The sequence below is a fragment of the Neolamprologus multifasciatus genome, chromosome 14, assembly GCF_963576455.1.
Source record: "Neolamprologus multifasciatus chromosome 14, fNeoMul1.2, whole genome shotgun sequence".
In the NCBI taxonomy this organism is placed as follows: domain Eukaryota; kingdom Metazoa; phylum Chordata; class Actinopteri; order Cichliformes; family Cichlidae; genus Neolamprologus; species Neolamprologus multifasciatus.
Window position 1 is genome coordinate 16,943,122 of NC_140452.1, and position 20,072 is coordinate 16,963,193.

Genomic DNA, 20,072 nt, shown 5'->3' on the forward strand with positions numbered 1-20,072 from the left:
CTGTGTCCCAATTCAAGGTCCGCCATTTTTTTCCGGCAAAATTATCCACACCCACCGCCGCGCTATGCATTCTGGGATATGTTGGGCCACAAAGTCTACACCACCACATTCTTAAAATTCAGGGAAATTAAGGACGCATTTGAGGGCCGCATTTCGAGCAGCCTTCAAATTGGGACAGCCTTCTTCGCATAGCGGTGACGTAATCGGCCTTAAAATGCGGCCTTTAAGGCTGCAGACCCTGAATTGGGATACAACCAGTGAGGGCTGTCACAAGTAGAATGGGAGGCAGAGCCTTCAGCTGTCAGACCTCTCACTGGTGGAACCAGCTCCCAGCTTGGGTTCAGCAGACCATTACTTGATATATTGTCGTGCTTTTTACAACTACATGAATGTACTATTGCTGTGTGATTTATTACTATTACTGTAGGCTACTCGCCACCGAGCTAACATTGTTAGCAGACTTTTAGACTTGATGGATAGCATTAACAACCTCAGAGGGCCGGGTGGCGCCAGTGTCCGGCAGCCTCGCCTCTGTCAGTGCTCCCCAGGGAAGCTGTGGCTACATGTAGCTTGCCATCACCAGTGTGTGAATGTGTGTGTGAATGGGTGGATGACTGAATGTGTAAAGCACTTTGGGGTCCATAGGGACTAAGTAAAGCGCTGTACAAATACAGGCCATTTACCATTTAACAACCTGCTAGCTGCAAATAATCATGTGCAGTTCTGAAAGCATTACCAACTCGATTTTTAAATCTTAATATAAAGTGAGTAACAGGTGGGTAGACATTAGGTAAGGCTGCACTTTTTGCAATGATCTTGTATTTAAAACTATTTCTGTATCGGTAATATGTTTCGTTCTGTCTGCTTTCAGAACTGCACATGATTATTTGCAGCTAGCAGGTTGTAATGCAGCCTTCAGTAATAGTAATAAATCACAGCAATAGTACATTGAAGATACTGAAGTGGCAAATAACCCAGGTAGCTACCACAACTAAAACAAGGAAGTTGCAATAGGTTAACGTTAGCTGTTTAAAAAGAACTTACTTCCAGATGTTTCTTTAGATTGGAGCTGGAGTCTTTTGTCTCTGAGAGCAGCTTGGTTGCTGGCAAAAGGAGTTTGCATTGCACAGTCAGATTTCTGGTCAGAGCCTCTTATTGCGTGTTTTGTTTGGATTTCCGTCAATGGTGGAATTACCAAGATTAGAGAGGGGATAGCCTAACATATGAAACAGGAAAAGACCACCGTGTAATCCATTTATTTCAACAAAGAAACTGTATTCTAATTATCACCTATTTAAGAGGTAACTGTAACGGAATACAGTTACTCATATTTTGTATTTTAAATACGTAACACCGGTACATGTTACTCCCCAACACTGTCTGTAACAGTGGTGTCAAACATAAGGTGCAGGGTTCACAATCAGTCCAACTAAGACTTAGATCCAAACAACTTCCTGTGAAAAGGGAGTTCTTCCTCCCTGCTGTCAAGTGCGGGATTTTCTCCTAGTATTTAAAAAGCAGTTTTATTTTCCTGATTTCTGCCTTCAGAGCTGCTGAGTGTGCCACAGTCATCAGTCATCAGTTTATAAGCAGGAAGTCGTACATGGATGATATGCAATTAGTACAGAGATGTTGCCACAGTGAGGCTAAAATCTGACACCTGATAAACTTCTTGTGAGTTTGCTGATGAGCTGATACAGCCACCAGAGGAAACCTTGATAAAAAAATTTTCTTGTGCAGCATGCAGGGAGTCAGTGCTGTTTTATTTTTAGTATTTCCGTCAACTCGCCCCGCCGGCACCGTGTTCTGCAGGCTGCGGCTCGTCGCTTTTACTGTCAACAGTGAGACTGAAGGGTGGGTTCCTCCAAACAATGACAGCTGTGTTTGTGGTCCCTGTGGGCGTGTGAACCTCAGACAGATGGGAAAGAAGAAGTGAGGGGTTTGCTTGTTTGTATGTTTAGATCTTGTGCTATATTCAAGATGAGTGTGCATCTGTACTAGTGATGGGATTTCCAGCTCTTTTTAGAGATCCGGCTCTTTCGGTTCGGCTCACTAAAAAGAGCCGGCTCTTTCGGCTCCGAACCGGCTCTTCAGGTTGTTTTGTTGCTTTAATTTATTTATTATTAACAATAATATTAAATTATGCACAAAAGGAATTACTAACATAAAAAAAGTGGTTTTATTTATATATGTTTATATATAAATATATGCGGTGGCCCCTAGAGACAAAACACGTACAAACTCCAAAACACATTTCTAGCATGAACTGAACTTCCAAAGCAGAGCTACTAGATCACTTAAATTACACAATTGAAAGCATGTTTGTGTATTTATACACAGGCACTCATATATATTCAAATAATTTAAAAACAATGTTCATTTACCTGTTACTACCACACACCAAATCCGGTCGTTGGTACTTGCTGGCTTGTGTAGCCACTAGGTAACAAAAGCTCAACACTGCGCCTGCATTCTGGAGCACTTCTGTTGACTTTTGTACGTGTTTTGAGTTTTTACATGTTTCGGAGTTTTTACGTGCTTCCGAGTTTGTACGTGTTTTTACATGTTTTGGAGTTTTTACGCGCTTCGGAGTTTGTACGTGTTTTTACATGTTTTGGAGTTTTTACGTGCTTCAGAGTTTGTACGTGTTTTTACATGTTTTGGAGTTTTTACGTGTTTTGGAGTTTGTACGTGTTTTTACGTGTTTTGGAGTTTGTACGTGCTTCAGGGTTTGTACGTGCTTCAGAGTTCGTACGTGATTTGAAGTTTGTATGTGCTTTGTCTATAGGGGCCACCGTAAATATACTTTTATTTATTCACTCCACATAAAATGTAATAAATAAATCATATAATACAAAAATCAACTATTCACATTTCAACTTTTAACTATTTAAATTTTCAGCTTTTTCCTTTTACAAATTTAAAGTGAAACAACACAAAACACTGCAAACCACAACACAATTAAATATAAATTAAAATATGAAAACAAAAATAACATGCATATTCTCTGTCATATGGGCCCGCATGAATAAACTTTCTGAATTCTTTATCATCTGCAACTGAAAATAGTTGTGGATGATTACTATACCTTTCTAATGTGACGTTGTTGTCCCTGGCTCTCTTTCTCTCCCTCTGGCTCTGTTCCTGTGCTACTGAGTGTAACTACCGCCCCTCCCCCCTCTGCCCAGCGTAAAGAACAAGGCTCGAGTGCAGAGTGAAGCAGAAAAAAAGTGCGAGAGAGAGGCTGAGAGAAAGAAAAAAAAAACCCACGTGACAGCTCGCGATAAGGAGCCGGCTCGCGTCGTTCACGTCAAAGAGCCGGCTCTAAGAGCCATTTTGTTCGCGAACGACCCATCACTAATCTGTACCTGTTGGGATGGGTTACCTAAAACTTGGAACCAGGTTGTTTTTGAAGTATGTAAAAAGAAAAACTGAATTTGGATACTTGTTATACTTGTTTTTCTTCCTGTATTCATTCTGCTCCTCTCTTCAGTTGAAATGTGGTTGCTCACATACACACATTTGTGTGCAACAAAGCCCATTTTATAAAAGATGAGGCCTGAAAAGTGAAGTTACTTTAACCTGCAGGGGTCGACTCCTCTGATTAGAGACAAGTTTCTGCTTTCGTAATCTGTGACCCCAGTAAACAGTTTCCTGGTGGGTTTACAACCTCAGTCATTAGCTTGAAGCCCTCCTTAGAGCAACCTGATGGTGGATTTGTAAAGTGTGGTCTAATTTGGTCATTAAAGAGCCCCGCTTTACCCGTGCAGGAGAAATCATGGCTAAACTGTCTGTTTCTGATCATCATGACAACATCTGGTTTCAAATAAGTTCCAGCACTTCACCTGTGGTTTGCTTGTTTTGACCCTGCGCCCTTGTCTTACTAATGTTACTCACAGTTTCACTAATAGATGACTGTATGAGTGTTGATGTCACATAGTGGTTAGTGAAGCTCCGTCATAAAGATTCAATTTGAAAGTCTTCATCGTTTCCATCTTGATGTTTTAAAAAAGGTCGATCTAACTGCGACACCTAGGTCCATGTTCATGAGACAGACACTCGTGAATCACCCGCCCTGAAGAATCCCTCCATGCTGAAACAAACAGGGACATTTGTAAATGTGGATATCATGTTTTATAAAATAACACCTGAAACTAATGAAGAAGACACCAAATTCATGAAAGTACTCACCAAAGTCATAGACCAAAGAACAGGTAGAGTTGTCAATTTTGCTGGACATTTGAGAGAAAAAGGTTTAAGTCTTTACTTACAAAACCCGAATGCTACGTCCATCTTTTAAATACAGTCTGTGAATGCAGCTTTCTAGCCTCCAGCAGGGGGCGACTCCTCCAGTAGCTAACAGAAAAAAACACATCTATAGAAGAATAGTGGGAATTTTCCTGCTTGTTACATGTAGATTATTCAATTCTTGTGAAACACAGCATGACTTACAGTTTTTGCGTAAATTCATGGGTATCTTGTGTAACATCACTACCATAACACCCATAATCTGTTGCCGTCACTGACATGATTCCCAGGGTGTAGTAACAGGGCTGTTGACATACCTGACTATGAGCTGTAGTCTGCTTTTTGTTTAACAAACATGTTAAACAGGCTCAGCTCATTATAACTGCGAGCAGCTCAGCCCACTGCTTAATTAAATGTGCTTCCAGGAAGTCACTTCATCGGCTTTTCAGCTCATTTTAATGTTTCTTTGTATGTTTATTTTTATTTTGGAACCGACCACAGTTTCCTTTTCCTAATTGTGCTAAGAGGAACTAAAGCGTTAAAGGGTGTGTGTGTGTGTGTGTGTGTGTGTTTGTGGCTTAAAGAGAGCGTTTCCAGAATATGACTGCAGGCGCGCAGGTGGGCGGTGTTTGGAGGCAGCAGCAGCCAATGGGAGGCCTATGTGTCGCTGTCAAACACAGCTGATCGATGAGTGAGGGGAGAACAGCCCAAAAGGTCTCACTTGTTGCTGTGCAGGAGCAGCGATCGTCAGCTGGTCGCGGAGGTCTGATCGACCCTCGGTTCGCGCCCTGAAACCGGTGAGGAAGCACACCAGGAGTCCTCGACAGCCCTGCAGCCGCTCCGGTGCACGATCACCCGCCGTGCCTCGCTCTCAGCCCTCAGGTGAGCTTTTTTTCATATTATTTCTGACATTTTCACTCTCTTCCATTGCTCCATTCACACCGAGGAGGTGTCGGGCTTTGCGCTTACCTGCCCGGTGACGGCGGGATAACGCAGGTGTAAAGACGAACAGCGAGGACTTCCCACTGTGATCTGGTGTGTGGGTGTTTTTCTGATGTCGCTGGATCCACACACAGCAAACATCGGCGGTCACAGCAGATCGCGCAGGGGCGCTCGGTTTCTGTAATTGAATTATTGTTGCGGTGACAGAAGAGCAGCTCCTTCACAAACGGCTGAAGGGCCTAAAAATAACAAGTCCGTCATGCTGATGATGATGCGGTGGAACGGGGAGATTTTTACATAACAAACAGTGTTTGTGCGCAGAAATCTGTAATCCAACAGCAGTTGTGCAGCTTTTAAGGACAGGCTTTTAGTTTCAAGGCTTTCCAGGAGTCCTTGAAGCCTCTTCAAGGGTTGATTTGAATGGGTTTAAGCTGTCAGGGCTCTGCACTGTAAGAGTGTAGGTCTACAGATGGAATATGAGTTTAAGCACTTTCCTGCTTTTCTTTGCCACATTTCGTGAACATTGGAAATGATGCGAGCTTCAGATGTAGGGGGAAAAAAAGGCTTTGAGTAATGAGGTTATCACCCTCAAGCGCACTTGTGATGTTACTGATGTATTGTTTGGTTGTGAGGTGAGAAAAGTGCTCTTTGAGTCACGTTCATTAACACCAAGACCGTCAGATGTGGACTTGTGATGGGGGACGTACTTTTCAGTCAGTTTTATTTATAGATTGCTTTCATATTTATTTTTATGTGAGAGTATTTATCCTAAGGTTTTTTGCACCATGTCCGGCAGTAATGCGTTAATTTCTTTACGCTTGCGTGAACGAGGAGTCTTGACTCTTGAGGGACTGAGGAGGCAGGATGAAGGAAAACCAGTGTATGAGTTGTTCTGAGTTATTTTCTGCTTTCCTTTGTTTTTATGCTGCTTGTTGAATGATAAAAGAAGCAATCTGAAGGCGTAGCTGGGCCGATTTCCACATTCTTCAACATTAATCAACTAAAAATCATAGCAAAATGAGAGAAATTATGAGTCAAAACATGTTAATTGTAAAAACCTGAAGGAAGGATCTGGACTGTGGTGGATGAGCTAATATGAAAGTTTCTGTCAGATCTGGCTGATTGAGCGGTTAAATGAACCTGTAATATCAGACCAAAGCGGTTTTACTGCCATAATATTAGTGCGTGGTTAATTTCTGGCAGACCTTTAGTATCTTACATCTGACTCACTGAACAGGAAACACTTTATGGATAAAATCATTTCCACAAAGAGATCTGAGCCATTCTTCAAAGAGATGAGATTAGTGAAGTGAGATCATCAGGAAGGATCTCCAGTGTTCCGCGTGTGTGCATATACAGATCGTCTAATTTAGCTTTGAACTTTCACCACATTTTAGTCTCGATCTGCAGCTCCCTTAGCCGCGGCACACACGATTAGACGAGTAATAAAATATAGAGCGATGCAACACACATGCAAAACACGACACACTGTAAAACCTGCATATGCATACATCTATTTATAAACATAATATAGAAACCAGGCAGCAATTCTGATGGTGCTTTTAAGCGCGAGGACGCATCCAAGGATCCATCTTCCGAAATGATCCTGCTTTCCATGTTTTTCTCTATTAATTTATGTCTCAGTTAAGTGAAGCACACATGATATTCCTGTTTCCCTCTTGCACTGAGATGTGTTTGTGTGTCTCAAATAAATATTGGTGCACACGGGAGCAGCAGCTGCAGGGTGGCACGCTTGCTGCATCCCTGCCATCGGCTCAGTAATGCAGCATCAGCACTTCCACAGAGTGCTGCTGTGCATTGTGTACACAGAGGCCATGTTTCTGTTTCTTTGTTTGTTGTTTCATCACTGATGTTTTATTTATTTATTTTTTTGTTGTTGTCTCAAAACATAAGTGAGGAATAATTTTCTACCGCATCGTCAGCTGAAAAGACAGATTTTGGAGCCTGACCCCAAACACAGGTTTAAGCTCACATGTTTACTCTAACTTGTGGTTAAAAACTGGAGTCAGTTCTTAATTAAAAGCGGTAATAATCATACCCTGACATTAAGTGTTATTTCCTCCATCTGCCTGCTCGTTTCTCACGTTCACACTGGAGCAAAAAGAGCAAAGTTCAGGCTTTCACAGGAGGACTCTTCTTCACAGCTACTCATCCACCAGGCTCTCAGATGTGGCTTAACACCACCTTCTACAAACTACTGTTGATAACTTCCATAACTCACGCTTTTGTTTTCCCCTTATCTTTACTGTCTGTGTCATGTTGTACGAGACCGCGAGGCTCCCTCAAGGTTGCAGTCCCCTTCTCACCTGTGCTCCGCCAGCTGCTTCCTCTGTTTGTGCCAAACAGCTCGATGTTGTGGCTGCAAACATGGAAAAAAAAAAAAATCAGGTCCTGTGCGCCAGAAAATATTTCCAAGAAAGAGCGAGCTAAACAAGAGCAAATGCTACTCTAATATGAGATAAAGAAGGTGTAATGTGTACACACAGGCGTGGCCACCCTGAGTTAAATCATTTCACCTCAGTCATGAAGGGGAGGTGTAGGTAATGGGGGAGGACAGTCAAAAACATGCTCCAGGAACTATTTTCTCTGTGAAATTGTTCTGCTTTTGTCTTATTCTCACTGTGCAGCTGCATTTTTGGTGCACCTGCAGTGTGGAGTCACCTGTAGCATCTACCAGTCATATCACCAGTCCTCAGCACCCAGACTGCACCGGCGCAGCCTGAAGTCGGCAGGAAATCTGACATTTAAGCCTCTTCAGAACGATTCTGATCGAGTCTGCGTTGGTGCTTCACATCTTCAAATGCAAAGTTTGCCAAACCGAGCGAAGCCTGGCTGTTGTTTCAGGGCTTTATAGCGAGACAGGAAGGCCTGATGAGGCTGGTTTTATTTTATCACTCTGTTGTCACGGCAGCCTTGTTGCCTCCAGGCTTTTTCTAACTTCACAAACATTACAGCACAAGTTCTAATATCACACAGATCCATGATGACTAAGATGCAGACCTCCCACGCAGGTTGTGGTCACAGAAGATGGAGATGGTGTGAATGTGTGTGTGTGTGTGTGTGTGTGTGTGTATTTCAGTGTGTTAGTCTGTAGTGTGTGTGTGTGCATCTAAGCCTGGCTGGCATGCTGAGGCAGTGGGTCCTCCCCCGGCTGCTCCAGAGATGACTGGCATCTCTGTCGACATGAAAGCACTGAACACAAATGAAAGAGGGCAAAGTACACCTACACGCACCTTTTCACACATGCTGGCATTTGGGCTCCGGCAGAGGTCTGGAACCAGTTTATCTCAGGAAGTGTGTGCGTGCAATGTTAGTGATTTGGAGATAAAGGTTTGGTTGCTGTGGCGATTGCTTTCGGTTTCGGCGTGAAGAAAGTTTTGTATTGGCGCCGTCAGACGGCGGTGGTGGTCGATATGGCCACTGTTGAAACCGTAAACAGTGGGAGGTGGTAGTTTCAGAATGGATCACCTGAAAGGTTGAAGTCAGGCCGTGCTGTCTCGGCTAAAGGTTCGATGGGAGGATGGTGAAATAAAGTAGGGTGTGTGTCTCTTTTAGAGTAGCTCTGCATGATTTCTGAGTCCAAAATAATCTTTATTTGAACTGTACTGAGCATCAGTGCAGATCCTCAGTTCCTCCTCTGACTGAAACAAGCAGTCAAACTTTCTTCTGATTGGCTGTACCTCACAAACAGAAGGTCTGAAAAGCTGGTGGGCGAATCTTATTTTTATCTGACTATTTTTGCAGAAAACTTCTGCTCAGCCATCATCAGCAAAATCCACGTTTTACTGTTACTTTGCTGCATTTCCAGTAGAAGCAAATAAAAGTGTGTGACTGTTTGGCATTTTAACACAGAGCTGTGATATAACGTGTGGCTGACGCTGCTTTGTGACAAACAGATGCTACACGATTATTCAGTTACTCCGTTGGCTCTCAAACCTCCTTCAGAGGCTGGAGAAACTCCCCAGTAATTCCAAACATTAGACAAAGATCCTGGTGGGTTATAATCTGGATAATAATCTTAAACATCTTCATCATTGTTGCTTCTCTGCATTTTAAAAGCAGCTTTCTGAGTTAAATATTGCTGAAAATGGCAGGTTTTATGCTGCAGACAGAGGGGAGGACGTGGGGCCTTAAATCTGATGTTTTGTGTTTAAAAATCAGAGCGAGGTTCTTTGTCGCTGCAGCTGCAGCTACTTGGTGAGCAGAGGGTGCGGTGGTGCTCAGCAGCTGACAGGTGTGGATGAAGACAACAGCTGGCTCGCTCTGTAGGTGTTCTCTGAAAAATAAAGCGGACAGGCTGGTTCACAGCTGACAAAAGCAGGGTGAAGGTGTTTGCCTTCACAGCTGGGGTGTCGTTTTAATCAGAAAGGTTTTGGCAGGTGGGGGCACTTCTTCCTGGTGACCATCCGTTACCCCGCGTGTGTGTGTGAGTGTGAAGATGGCCGCTGGCATGTTTGCGTGTGCTTTCTCCTCCTCTGACTCTCCGTTGTGTCACCAGGAAGTCCGGTTTGATGTCGGCCTCAGTCCTCTCTCCATGGCCGTGTGGACCCTTCAGTCTGGTCTGTGGACTCTTCCTGCTGGCCTCCTCACCACTCCTCATTGCAGGTACGACCTCTGACCCCAACAGGGTCGCTTTTAAAACATGCAGCAAACTCCACTTAACCTTTTTGAAAGAACTCAAGCAAAAACTCTGAGCTGATGACAGAGAAATGACGCACACTTTGATTCAGTGTTGAATATTAGAGAACTAACATTCATCTCATCGTGGTGGTTTTACATTTTGGACTGAAAGAAGAAGTAGGGAAAAAGATTGCCAGTGTCAGCTCTGCCACTTCCTCTTAACCCCTTTATGACAGAAACTGCTCTCAGATGGTCCAAAAGATACAAGGGGTGAAGAACCTAAACAGAAAGTGATTATTTCTGCCTGCTTCACACATCACAGTTTAGTTTTCACAACCATTATAAAGTGTGGGCAAAGTGTGCATGCAGGCCAGTTCACTTTGCCCATAAATGTTCATCTAAAGCAGTGGTGTCAAACATAAGGCCCAGGGACCAGAATTGGACATTGAAACATGTAATGACTTAACTTTTTTTTCTTCAGATTTTTTTTTTTTGGCTTGTCCTACTGATAAACACCTCCCCCCAACATTCATACTACACCAAAGTAATGAAGTGATAGATCAACATTTAAATGACAGAAAATTCCCATTATTTTTATTTGAATTAACAAAACTTTCCACTTAATAATTAAAAGCAATGAGAAACCAAAACTTTTGCACATTTCTTATGCTGAGATAAATGTGCAGTTAAACCACTTTACCGTGACTGAAAGGGAATTTTTACTGCCCACTTAAGATCAAAGTGGGTATGTGTGTGGCCTTTGAAATTCACAGACATGTAAATCTGTTGCCTCAATAAATTTGATTAAAAATATGGAAGAAGATGGGCCAGAGCTCTACCGAGCCCCATTTATTCTGGACTGTTTCAAAGCACTCTATGAACCAGGGAGCCCTCACCCTGACACGTCATAATGCAGCTTTGTCGGGCGCCTCCTGTGTTTCCCCTTCATGCAAAAAGCATCATTGAGCGTCAGTTGTTCCAGCCGCAGCTCTATCGGTACCTGACAGGTCACAGTCCTGTTTTTGCAGGACTTTTTTTTGTTTTGCCCAAAGACTGGGCTTGGTTTAAAGCTTCTCTCTTCACAACAGGAACCATGGTATTTGAGAAATGACGAGTTGGGAGTTGCCGATTATTCTCACGAATGTCGTAAAATTTTGTATTGTTTTTTGTATTGTCTTTGTATTGCTTCAATTCCCACAATCCTTCTGCAACCAAAGAGCTCCAAACACAGACGCATGGTGACCCCGACTTGAGTTGCATAAGCGGTTAAATAAACTGATATAATCTTATTTTATTCACTTCACCTTATGTGTACCAGCAGGAGTGAAACTGAAAACCACTTTTTAGTGAAAGTTTTGAAAAGATAACTTCATTTGGAAATTCAGATTTCCACCTGATCTTACCTGAAGAGAAATTTAACATGAGATTTATTAAAGCCACACAAACACTAAAAGATCAAAAAGCCACCCTTATTTAAAAAAGAAAATTCACTGAAAAGGCCACATAAGCCACATAAAGCATCTGCAGCAGTTTGGACTGAAACACACTTATGACACCTTTACCATGACTGATTTTGAAACACTACATGAACTTTAGGCAGGATGTCTGCAGTTTCTCTTCAGGTCACTGTGTTCAGTCTGTTTTGGAGGTTTGAAACTAGCTGTCTGGCTCCTCCTGTCCTAATAAGAACCGTCTTGTCACGCTCGTATAGGAACCAGCTGTGTTTCGTAACGCTGCAGTGCAACTTTGTGGCTCAGATGCGTCTAAATATCTGTTTCTCTGATTTTAGAAGGCGAGTGAAATCCCTTGAAAGTGCCTTACTTTATTCATTCAAGTGTCATTTTGCACTCTCAGCTTCACATTTGCCCTACTCTTAGCATGTTAACGCTGAAGAGGTGGAGGAAACCATAATTCTGCAGACACATACGTTTTTAAGGTGAAAGATGAAGAAATAGAGGAAGTTAGGAACACAGCTGGGTTTCTGGTAAAGCTGCCTGCTGTGGGCGAGTAAATAAAGATCATAAAAAAAAATTGAACCAAATCTCTGTGGAACCTTTTAGCCACATATCAGCTCTTGTTTGCTGTAATAATATCCCCTCGCTGTGCTTTCATGTGGACACAGCTTGTGTTGCACTCTTCATCCATCACCCCTCACCATGAAACCTCGCCTGCATGCTTATCTTCTTCGAGTGTGTTGGAATAGCAACTTGCACTCCAGGCCGACTTATTGCCCTTTGGTTTCTTTTTTGTTTAGTTATTTAAAATCCAGACAAAGGATGCATGCAGGTCCTCTTTCATTATCCATAAATTCAGTGAACCACACAAGTGTTTGCACAATGACACATTTAAGAACAGTGCAAACACAAAGGGGGCAGATAAACCTGCAAAATCACTGGCTAGCACTGTGAAACCAAAGGACACTGTGGACATAACTCTAAAGCAATGCAAGCCTACAGGAGATATATTTAAAAAAAAAAAAAAAACCCTGAATATTTATGTAATGGGAAAAGGAAAAAAAAAACCCTCCTCAATCCAAACAGAGATAAATCTCTCTTAGTTTCAGCAGGTGGCAGCTGGTGGAAGGAAGGAGTGAGGAAAAACACCTCCACAATGTTTATCCTGTTCTTTAAAGCCAAAAGCAAACAAACACACATGGAGCAGTGCTGCAAAAATGAAGGAGGGCGAACATAAACAATATCCAGCAACAGTGATGGATCCTTAACAAATGTCCATCCATCCACTTGTCCAGGTCTAGGGCCACAGGACCGTAGTCTAACAATGGATGTCCAGAGCTTCCCCTCAGGACCCACCTCCTTCAGCTCTTCTGGAGCTGCACTGAGATGCTCCCAACTGGCCATCTACTCTCAGCTGGTGCTTAGAGAAACATGGCCCCTGGTCATCACTGTGTTTTGTTTTTCTGCAGGCAAAATGAACTGCACTCACCCCCTGTTGCCAGAATATGGAGGTTTTCGCTGCGATCCCTCCCCGTGCCAAGGCTTCCCTCACAAGACCACCATCCGCCTCTTCTGTGAATCAGGATATCAGATGAGGACCTCACTGTCCAGGTGCCGCAACGGGAAGTGGCACCCTCCCATATCTGCCTGCATCCCCATGAAAGGTGAGAGTCTGAAGGCCTCCAGTCGGAGTTATAGTGTGTTGTGTTTTTGTTTGCGCTCCAGCAAAGTGATCAGGGTGTGGTGTTGAGGTTTGTGTGTTTTGTTAAGTGCAAAGAGCAGTGGTACATTAAACTCACACTCTTAGATGTGTTTAATGGAGCTGATAAGCCAGTTTCAGTTTCCATGCTTACAAGTTTTGCTCATGCATATTGTTAGCAGGTTGTTAGTTTTGATTCGAGCCATCCAATCGCCTCTGAGGCTTCTGGAGTTACTCAGTTTAGAAGTCATATGATATGAAACTTTCCTTCTTTAATAATAAGAGTTTCTTAGACAACTCTTAACATTTCCCAGCAGTAGCGAGCATCACAGCGTTGCTCAGAGATTATTACTTAAGTTTATAATCTACCTGTGACTCATCTCCCCGTCAGCCCAGCCGGTCTAAAGGCTGGTTAGTCATTTTAGTCACCGCTCATTTCTTGTTTTAAGCATTCAGGAAGTAGATAGCGTGTGTACCAAATACTTGTCGACAGCATACAAATATGTGTTAATGCTAATTTCCGATATGAAGAAAGTAATATCAAGCTTCATCTCATCATCGTCATCTAATTTCCATCTCATCATTAATACCAATGAGTATCAGCCACTGTTACATTTTTTTCTTTTAATTTACAGCCAGTGACTTTATGGCACTATTGAAAATAATTAAGGAAACAAATTGTACTTGCGTGGCTTTTTAAAGTGTGCAGTACTCAAAGAGCTTGAGTCACATGAAATCAATACAGCATACCACGCGTTCAGCAAATTATGAACTCAAATTTCCCAGATGTTACAATATTTAAAACAGATATCCGAGATCACGTGCCCCATACACCGCACAGTTTCAGAAACACTGGTTTCATGAGGAACTGGATAACAACCCTGGACACAAGCACTGACTAGGACTCGGTAACCACTCCAGGAGTTATAGCTAAACCAGCACTCTTGGTCAATGAAACACTGACAGCAGCATCACACGTCCGCAAGACTCAAAGTCTCAGCAGAATAAAAGAAAACTATGATCATAACACACTAAATTAAGCTTTTGAAGTTAAGCATTAACAATCTAGTGAGACTGTGCATGTGCCACTGCAGATGTATCCCTTAACCTCCTAAGACCCAAACTCTTCCACGGCATGCATTTTTAATTTCTCTTTGACATTTGGGCTGATTAGGACCCGATGAATGTGAAAAACAAAGAATTACCAGATTTTTTTATTTTTTTTTTTAAACCTAATCTTTGTTTCTAAGACAAATGAGAGCCGCATATGAGGATATTCGCTTAAAATTTTGATAGAACAGTAGCAGTATAATGTCCTCGTAAGTGGATATCAGGCCCTTGTAGAGCCAAATTGAGTATTTTGGTCTAAATAACCCTAAATGTGATGTTCACATATGTGGACACCAGGTCCTAGGAGGTTAAAAATAATTAAATGACACACTTGTGGATGACTGTGCTTCTCGGTATTCACGAATAGGTAGTTATAACTAGACTAATATAAATGTATTAAATTCAACATCTTTTTTAAACTAATATTATAATGGAAAGCTTATAAAATGGAACCAGCGAGCATAGATTTCTTTTAGAAAATGTACAGTATTTACATTATGTGTTAAGAGACAGATCTCAGTTTTGGCCACATGTTGGTGCCCCATACACCACACACTTACCAAAACACCCATTTCATTAACTTTTGAAACAACAACAAGGGGGAGGGAAATGACTCTCTGTCGTAGTTTTCTGTTAATGTGTAAACTTTCATAATGTTTGTGGCTACATTATTGCTGGAAACCACATTATTCATTCACAAGAATCAACACCCACCAGCAGTGCCACTGAACTGTTGTACTCTTAGACTCACAATGCCACCAGTGCTGCAGTGTGACCCGATATATTTACTCTTAGATTCTGCTGAAGTACACTTTTATTGGGCTTGTATTGAAACTTCAAAGCTCTACTTCCTTTTCCTTTTTTTTAAATATTATTTTTCACAGATTTATCAGTGCTATATAAATATTAGTGATGGGATTTCCGGCTCTTTTTAGAGATCCGGCTCTTTCGGTTCGGCTCACTAAAAAGAGCCGGCTCTTTCGGCTCCGAACCAGCTCTTCAGGTTGTTTTGTTGCTTTAATTAATTTATTATTAACAATAATATTAAACTATGCACAAAAGGAATTACTAACGTAAAAAAAGTGGTTTTATTTATATATGTTTATATATAAATATATGCGGTGGCCCCTAGAGACAAAACACCTACAAACTCCAAAACACATTTCTAGCATGAACTGAACTTCCAAAGCAGAGCTACTAGATCACTTAAATTACACAATTGAAAGCATGTTTGTGTATTTATACACAGGCACTCATATATATTCAAATAATTTAAAAACAATGTTCATTTACCTGTTACTACCACACACCAAATCCGGTCGTTGGTACTTGCTGGCTTGTGTAGCCACTAGGTAACAAAAGCTCAACACTGCGCCTGCATTCTGGAGCACTTCTGTTGTCTTTTGTACGTGTTTTGGAGTTTTTACGTGCTTCGGAGTTTGTACGTGTTTTTACATGTTTCGGAGTTTTTACGCGCTTCGGAGTTTGTACGTGTTTTTACGTGTTTTGGAGTTTGTACGTGCTTCAGGGTTTGTACGTGCTTCAGAGTTCGTACGTGATTTGAAGTTTGTATGTGCTTTGTCTATAGGGGCCACCGTAAATATACTTTTATTTATTCACTCCACATAAAGTAATTAAATAAATCATATAATACAAAAATCAACTATTCACATTTCAACTTTTAACTATTTAAATTTTCAGCTTTTGTCCTTTAACAAATTTTAAAGTGAAACAACACAAAACCACTGCAAACCACAACACAATTAAATATAAATTAAAATATGAAAACAAAAATAACATGCATATTCTCTGTCATATGGGCCCGCATGAATAAACTTTCTGAATTCTTTATCATCTGCAACTGAAAATAGTTGTGGATGATTACTATACCTTTCTAATGTGACGTTGTTGTCCCTCGCTCTCTTTCTCTCCCTCTGGCTCTGTTCCTGTGCTACTGAGTGTAACTACCGCCCCTCCCCCCTCTGCCCAGCGTAAAGAACAAGGCTCGAGTGCAGAGTGAAGCAGAAAAAAAGTGCAAGAGAGAGGCTGAGAGAAAGAAAAGAAAAAAAACCCACGTGACGGCTTGCGATAAGGAGCCGGCTCGCGTCGTTCACGTCAAAGAGCCGGCTCTGAGAGCCATTTCGTTCGCGAACGACCCATCACTAATAAATATAAAACTATCCAGCAGTGTACAAGTAATGAAAAACCCTCTTCAGCTGTAGCATTTCAACGATGTGTGATTCTGCGCAATGACTGTTTCATTTTAAGTACTTTTAACTATATTTTGATGCTCAGAATCTTAACTTTACCTCAGTAAAGAGTCTGAATACACATTTCACTGCTTTGCTGAATAGCTATGCAAAACAAAAGGACTTTTAGTTTTGTTTTTGTGCACAGGGCTGCGCATGAACCTGAAAATCATCCCCAGTGTTTTCTACACTGACACAAAATGTAGATAATTCAGTACTGATGTAAGTTAAATGCATCAATTATGCAGAAACAGCAGACGCAGCAGCTTTATCGTCTTTATCTTATGACCTACTTAACAGGTGAACACAGACACACTCTACAGAGGAAGTAGCAGCTTTACTTTCCTCAGACCAGTTCCAACTTCCTCTGTCGCCATTCAGTTGAATGTGCTGCAACAGGAAGTCAAAGTGCAGAAAGAGGAAGCGGGCAAAGCCACCATAATAACCATTAAACATTTCCTCTCTGACGCTGTCAGTCTCATGGAAAGCTGCTGCCGTGTTGTCACGGGCACAAACAAACCACACAGCTTGAAAATCTCTCCTCTCGCAAAGATCTTGAGATAGATAATTAATTTCTGCTCAGAGCTTCTACTCAGAACACACAACCTTTCCCAGGGTTATGCATTTAGGTTCAGTTTACCTGTCTTATTGTGGTGATAAAAACACCAAATGCACATCTGGCATTCAGGCACAATTTTGGAAATAATCAGATCTCCTCAAAGAACCTGGATTTTAGTTTTGGAAGCTTGTTCTGCTGAAAACAATCCTGTTAAGTTCAAACCTGCTGCAGAATGTTCTGGTGGCTCTGCTGCATATGCATCGTCTCATGCATAAATGAAACCACGCCCAAAATGGCCCAAAATGTTCAGTGTGCACACACACAAAGTCAGGAAAAGGCAACAAAATGTGAAGGTTTTGGTATTTTCAGCATCTGTAATGTCTGTCTTTTTCTTCCTCAGGCAATCCTATCCCAAAACCCGACGACTCAATGCCCAGCATGGCCACGACTGCAGTGGGTGTGTCCATCTTCCTGCTCACCACCACCGCCTGCCTGGTCCTCAAGTCCCGGCTCTACCCTTGTCAATCACAAAGGTAAGGAGAAACGTCTATTGACTGTTTATCCATGTATTTGTTTCTGAGCACCTATTTTTACAGGTGTGACATCTTATGTGTATTTATATGCACATGATATCTTATTATACCTTTACCTTTTTTTGACTTTTGTTGCCATGATACCAGGTCTCTCTTGGAAATTAGATTTTTAATCTCAATTAGATTTTTTTTTCCTGGATAAATAAAGGACTAATAAAATAATAAAAATACAATAATAAATAAACTAATAGCTGTACAGGACAGACACCACTTCAAACACTCTGAGTGTTATCAGGCTATCAAAGCTGTTGCCACATGGTCTTATTATTATAATAAATAACTTCTTAATTAGGTCAACTCCACCTCGTAGTAAGGCCAGAGGGTTCGTAGTATCCATTCTGGTTACTGATAAATACTGATACTGAAATGCGTGTTAGCATCATGTGCTGCCTTGTCTGAGTGTGGGGAGCTGGAAACACAGGCTGAACTTTAGTTACTTTATATTCAGTGCTGTAGTTTCAGGTCAGAGGTCAGGAGCACTTCATTTGTCATCTGAGCATTAACCTCTTACTTTTCCTTCCTCCCTGCAGCCGTCGCTCCTCAGACCAGCTGGACCTGATGGTGGACGGGCTTCCAGTTTCCCTTCCCTCCTATGAGGAGGCGGTGTACGGCAGCTGGGGGCAGCGCATCCCTGCCTGCTCAGCCCCCGGGCCCACGCAGCTCCTCCTGGCTCAGGAGGCTCCGGGCTGTCAGCAGTCTTCCCCGAGCAGCCAATCAGACGGCAGCCACTGCCCGCTCCTATCGGGCCAAAGCCCTGACAACCCTCCACCGCCTTACGAAGAGGTCCAGTCGCCACATGCCAGAGACAGGATGAATGACGGGGACGTCCTGCAGCTCCGCGTTGCACTTTCAGACGATAAGGACACATGATGACGGACGGAGAGACTCACGTGTGACTGAAGTAGTTTATGATTTTGACAGGTGCAGTGTTCACTCTGCAGATAACGGCTCAAAAAACATAAAAACAGGGGCTCACGGCAGACTCCTGTACTGCCCGCACTTTTCCTGGTTGGCTCACCAGCATCAGGACCTATAACATGGTATTTTAGACGATAAGCTCTGATTGGCCAGTTGTTGGGTCAAAAAAGACCCGAATGAAGAGGACTGAAGTGCATTTATAGCTGAAACGTTGATTGTATAGTGTGTTTGTATAAACGTTGATTGTATAGCAAATGTATGTGACACAGGGAGGGGGTGTGTTGTGCGGTATCATCGCTGTCTTGTGAAATCCTGAGAGTGTGAAAACAGGAAGGCTTTTACCAGACGGCGGTGACATGAAGGTCTGTGTGTGTGTGTGTGTGTGTGTGTGTGTGTGTGTGTGTGTGTGTGTGTGTGTGTGTGTGTGTTTTCAGTGTGTGTGTGTGTGTTTTCAGTGTGTGTGTGTGTGTGTGTTTTGCGTGTGTGTGTGTGTGTGTGTGTGTGTGTGTGTGTTTTCAGTGTGTTTCTGGAGACGTCGTCTACCTTTTCCCCTCAGTGACGGGGCTCATTAAGGCTTCGTTTGTGAAGTCAGTGGCGTGTTGTTTCTTTTCACTTCTGCATTTGTGTCTGAGACTTTTGCACAGTGTTTCTATTAAAGTCCAAATGGGCCGAGGCGCACGGACTGCTGATTTAAAAGCACACACACTCGGGTTGTGGATGGTGATTTTGTTTTGTTTGTTTTTTTAAATAAAATGTTAATTTCATGTACAGCAAAGTGCTTGGAAACCAAATGTTCTCTTAAAGTGTTTCTGCTGTGTTCATTCAATGCTGATGGAGGAAAAACTATTTAATATTTAATCGCTTTCAATCTACAGTTATGAGTCGATTGATTTACTAAATGAAATCAATATATTTAGTAAACCATTGGAGATTTATGTAGGCACTTTTTAAAAAAAAAAAATCAATTAAAAAAAATAAAAAGAAGATTTTAGGTGCAAATCTCCGAGATGACCCGAATGCCTTTGAGGATCATCTTCATGTCCTTACTGGGTTCCTCGAGTGACTGACGCCTTCAGACCTTGAATGTATTTAATGTTTTTGTTTTGTGCAGACAGATCTCAACTAATATATATAAATATGTGTATATAAATTGTAATATTTACAAAATGATTATTTCTATATTGTGTTATTGCACAGAATTATATGATTAATAAATGTTGAGGTGTTTCTTTATTTGGACGTCTCCGTCTCGTTGTTGTTGTTGTTGTTGTTGTAAACACAGCTGATATTTTGTGCAGCATTTCTTTAGCTGCTAGTTTTTACATGAATCTGAAAGTTTTCACCCAACTGTTTGAGATGCTCTGCTAAAAACAGCAGGAACTCTTTAAGGGGTTGCAGGGTTTTAAATTCCTGGTGGTGAACTTTTTTTCTTCTTGCTGAACAGTTTTTCTTGGCTGGATGAACCTTTTACCCCAACATGCTGCAGGTTAGTCCACAACAACAGCTGTCAGCAGTAAAGTTAATGATTGTGTTCCCAGAAAGTGACTGAGAAACAGGGTAACTCAAGCACGGTGAAGAAACAGCACAGCGAGTTGTACTGTTTGAAGTTGTGAAAACAAAAATGACACAATCTGGTCTTTCCCTTTTAGGAGACTGCAG

The 20,072-nt window shown here is 41.9% G+C and overlaps 1 protein-coding gene across 11 annotated transcripts; it reads left to right on the plus strand.

The window, feature by feature from the left end:
- Positions 1–4,575: 4,575 nt before the first annotated feature.
- LOC146503830 (sushi domain-containing protein 6) lies at positions 4,576–19,646 on the plus strand. 11 transcript variants are annotated; one of them, XM_085184356.1, is made up of 6 exons: positions 4,576–5,130; positions 9,710–9,816; positions 12,755–12,949; positions 17,303–17,435; positions 18,026–18,819; positions 18,933–19,646. In XM_085184356.1, the coding sequence occupies exons 2-5, from the start codon at positions 9,723–9,725 to the stop codon at positions 18,363–18,365; spliced, it is 762 nt and encodes a 253-aa protein (XP_085040482.1). In that variant the 5' UTR covers positions 4,576–5,130; positions 9,710–9,722; the 3' UTR covers positions 18,366–18,819; positions 18,933–19,646. The 11 variants fall into 11 exon arrangements, with proteins under 11 accessions (XP_085040482.1, XP_085040484.1, XP_085040476.1 ...); XM_085184351.1 differs by having other exon boundaries at positions 4,580–5,112; positions 9,692–9,816; XM_085184358.1 differs by having other exon boundaries at positions 4,579–9,816; positions 18,026–18,858; positions 18,946–19,646.
- Positions 19,647–20,072: the final 426 nt, after the last annotated feature.

Bases quoted from the DNA above. Each gene is read 5' to 3' on its own strand.
- LOC146503830 (XM_085184356.1), top strand. From the start codon at position 9,723: ATGTCGGCCTCAGTCCTCTCTCCATGGCCGTGTGGACCCTTCAGTCTG. The intron at 9,817-12,754 runs GTACGACCTCTG...GTTTTTCTGCAG, and splicing joins CTCACCACTCCTCATTGCAG to GCAAAATGAACTGCACTCAC. The intron at 12,950-17,302 runs GTGAGAGTCTGA...TTTCTTCCTCAG, and splicing joins TGCCTGCATCCCCATGAAAG to GCAATCCTATCCCAAAACCC.